The following is a 2,918-nucleotide window of genomic DNA, read 5'->3' on the forward strand; positions in this document are numbered from 1 at the left end:
ATAACCGTAGCCAAAATGTTCTTTGAACTTATGCCTAGAATAACCACAAAATGTAGTCAAAATGGTTGGTTATTTATACCACGATAACGATACCTAGGAATGACCTACTAAATATCTTTAACCTAGAATCATCCCATGTGATAATTTAGCATATCATAACCTTTAAATAAATTATTTAGCATGCAAACACAATTATAATGTGTTACAACATGCACGAAACATCTTACAACATGATTTACAACCTATCTATGTTTACCCTATATCTACAGATAGTAATCATCTCCATATGAAATATTTAAAAGGAATGAGACATGCACAATCTTACATATAATTTGAAAATTTATGAGTATACTAAAAAGATATATACAAGAAGTACATTTTTTTTGTAGTGACAATCGATCATTTTCTTACCTCTCACAAAACCATGTGTTTCTCATCATCCCTAATTTGAATGTAAAGTAAATAAATAAGAGTTTAAATCTTTTGTAATCATTTTGAGATTTTATAATTTAATTTATTCCTAATTTGATTCATTTTCTTTTGACAGTTAAGACGTTCACTTTTCATTTTACTCCTGTTCTTCTTCCGGTGCTCCCTCTTTTTCCTCTTTCTCCTCTGTCGCCTCTTCGCCACCTTCTTTTGATGTTGTAGCTTTCTTCACCGCTTCTTTGAGGTGAGAATAACTTCCCTTCTCTTTAAAAAGCTGTGAGAAATGTGGTTTGCAGAATAGATTTCCGTCTAAAGCCGCATAATTTGATGGAGTAAGAAAGCAACCTCCTCGAGTGCATCGGAAACATGCTTTATGATAAAACTCACCTTCCACAGTTACCTAAACAGTATATATCTATCTATTAGTGTATATATATATATATATATATATATATATATATATATATATATATATATATATATATATATATATATATATATAATAATAATAATAATAATAATAATAATAATAATAATAATGGTTGTTAATAGGAAATAAGTGGATTTAAAGTATAATTCAAATCCTGTTTAAAATGACTTCAAATATAGAGAATATTATGTTTAAAGAAAAGTATAACAAAGAGGCACAAACCTTTTCCAGTGGATACACAGTTTTCTTACAAGCTGCACATTTATCTTGGGTTCCAGAAAACAAGGCAGAAAATTTATTTGGGGCTTTTCCCTGTAAACAAATTAATTCACGAATATAAGTTTATCTCTTTAATTTAAATTTTAAAAGATGCACAAAGTTTGGTCCTTATCTTTGAAGGCCCAGTTTAAATCTGACATTATATGGTTGAAAATTGGCCTAATATTGAGCATATTGGGCTTGGTAAGAATGGATTCGGGTCTAAGTATATTGTGCACCTTTTCCATAACCAAAAAAAAAAAATATATTTTTAAAAAATTGTTAATATTACGTACCGTATCACTCGGTTTATTCGCAGCTGTTCATCATAATTCATGATAATAATAATAAATTAAGTTAGAAAAAATAAAAATAAATAATTATATGAAGAAAAAAAATGGAACTTACGTGTGACTTTAGGAAGACCTCCTCTCTCCTTGAACTTTTGCTCAAAATGTGGTTTGCAAAATAGAACTCCTTCCAATGAGGAATAAGTGCTTATCTAATAAACACAATAATTTCATTACATGCATACATTATACAGACACAAATACATCATATAAGCCATTTATCAATTTAATGCATACCACAACTTAATTTCGCTATTATAGTATAAAATACACACTAAAATATGTATAAATCAATGGCACAGTTCTAAAAAAAAGTACTATAGTTTGTTTTTTGTAACTAACCACCCAAATTGTTTTAACCACTTAATGAATTGCAAAATACAATTAGTTATTTTTTAAGTTCATTTGAAAAAAAATCAATCATTTAATGGTTAAATTATAAAAAAATATATTAGAATGGTTAAACCATACAAATTCCGAACTATAATGATTTTATAGAATTCAGGAGTAATTTTTGAAAAAAAAACAATAAACTCGCAAGTTAAACCAAACAAAAACTGACTTATGTGGTTAAACCAAAATAAAATCAAAGAATAATAATTTTTATATGAAATTTGGCATATAGATCAATTTGATAATTAGTATTACAGTCATAATTTTGAATAACAATTTGATATGTTAGATAAATCATGTCGGGTTTCCCGCTACGACTTCTATTCACTTGATTTAAAATAAATAATTTATATTGATAAATCGTTAATGGTATTTTTAGCTACAAATAAAAGTGGAATCATAAATTCAAGATTGAACCTTATGATGAATTCCATAGAAAGAAGTTTTTCTACTTCTTTGTTTCAAATCCTACCATGCATTTTCGGAATTATGAATCTTATTAATTTAACAGAACATGAGAGATCAAATCCATTAACAAATTGTATGTATTTGTCATTCATACAAACGAATAATCAAGAGTTAATTAAGAAACAAAAGAATTAATAAATTAAATACCGTAAGTTTGCCGTTACATTGGCTGCATGTGAAGCATGTTTTATGATAATTGATTCCATCAGCTGATATCATTTCAAGAAAATAAACAGTTTTCTCACAGACTTTGCATTTTTCTAAAGTCCCTGTGAATGCCATTTCTTTCTTCTTTATCTGTTCTTTAAATCTGAATCTAAAACTATTCTCTAATAATATGAAATTGAATAAGTAATTTTAACAAGAGAAAAAAGGGAAGGTGGGGAAACATCCATCTTTTCAAGGACTTAATTTAGTGTTGAAATGCATTTCCTTTCCTAATAAAATGTCCGACTTAAGAATTTTGAGTTCAATGGTGTTATTGGTGGACAACGTTGTATTGGATTTGAGAGAAATTAGGAAAGTATTTATGAAAGGAGTGCACATTTAGATATTTTAAATTATATAAAACTAATTTTATCGAGATATTA

General features: G+C 27.4%; 1 protein-coding gene across 1 annotated transcript; it reads right to left on the reverse strand.

Moving 5' to 3' along the window:
• Window positions 1-286: 286 nt before the first annotated feature.
• On the reverse strand, window positions 287-2,716 carry LOC145058745 (LIM domain-containing protein WLIM2a-like). The gene is made up of 5 exons (XM_079006642.1): window positions 2,476-2,716; window positions 1,526-1,619; window positions 1,414-1,436; window positions 1,082-1,171; window positions 287-829 (listed from the first exon to the last, which is right to left on the reverse strand). The coding sequence occupies exons 1-5, from the start codon at window positions 2,608-2,610 to the stop codon at window positions 569-571; spliced, it is 603 nt and encodes a 200-aa protein (XP_078862768.1). The 5' UTR covers window positions 2,611-2,716; the 3' UTR covers window positions 287-568.
• Between the last annotated feature and the right edge of the window lie 202 nt (window positions 2,717-2,918).

Source organism: Lactuca serriola, chromosome 6 (genome assembly GCF_051521515.1).
Source record: "Lactuca serriola cultivar US96UC23 chromosome 6, Lser_US96UC23_V15, whole genome shotgun sequence".
Taxonomy (NCBI): domain Eukaryota; kingdom Viridiplantae; phylum Streptophyta; class Magnoliopsida; order Asterales; family Asteraceae; genus Lactuca; species Lactuca serriola.

What these genes read in the sequence shown, in the direction of transcription:
- LOC145058745 (XM_079006642.1), bottom strand. Translation starts at nt 2,610, where the DNA reads ATGGCATTCACAGGGACTTTAGAAAAATGCAAAGTCTGTGAGAAAACT. An exon ending in AATGTAACGGCAAACTTACG is followed by an intron (nt 1,620 to 2,475) that starts GTATTTAATTTA and finishes TGTGTTTATTAG; the next exon opens with ATAAGCACTTATTCCTCATT. An exon ending in AGGTCTTCCTAAAGTCACAC is followed by an intron (nt 1,437 to 1,525) that starts GTAAGTTCCATT and finishes TATGATGAACAG; the next exon opens with CTGCGAATAAACCGAGTGAT.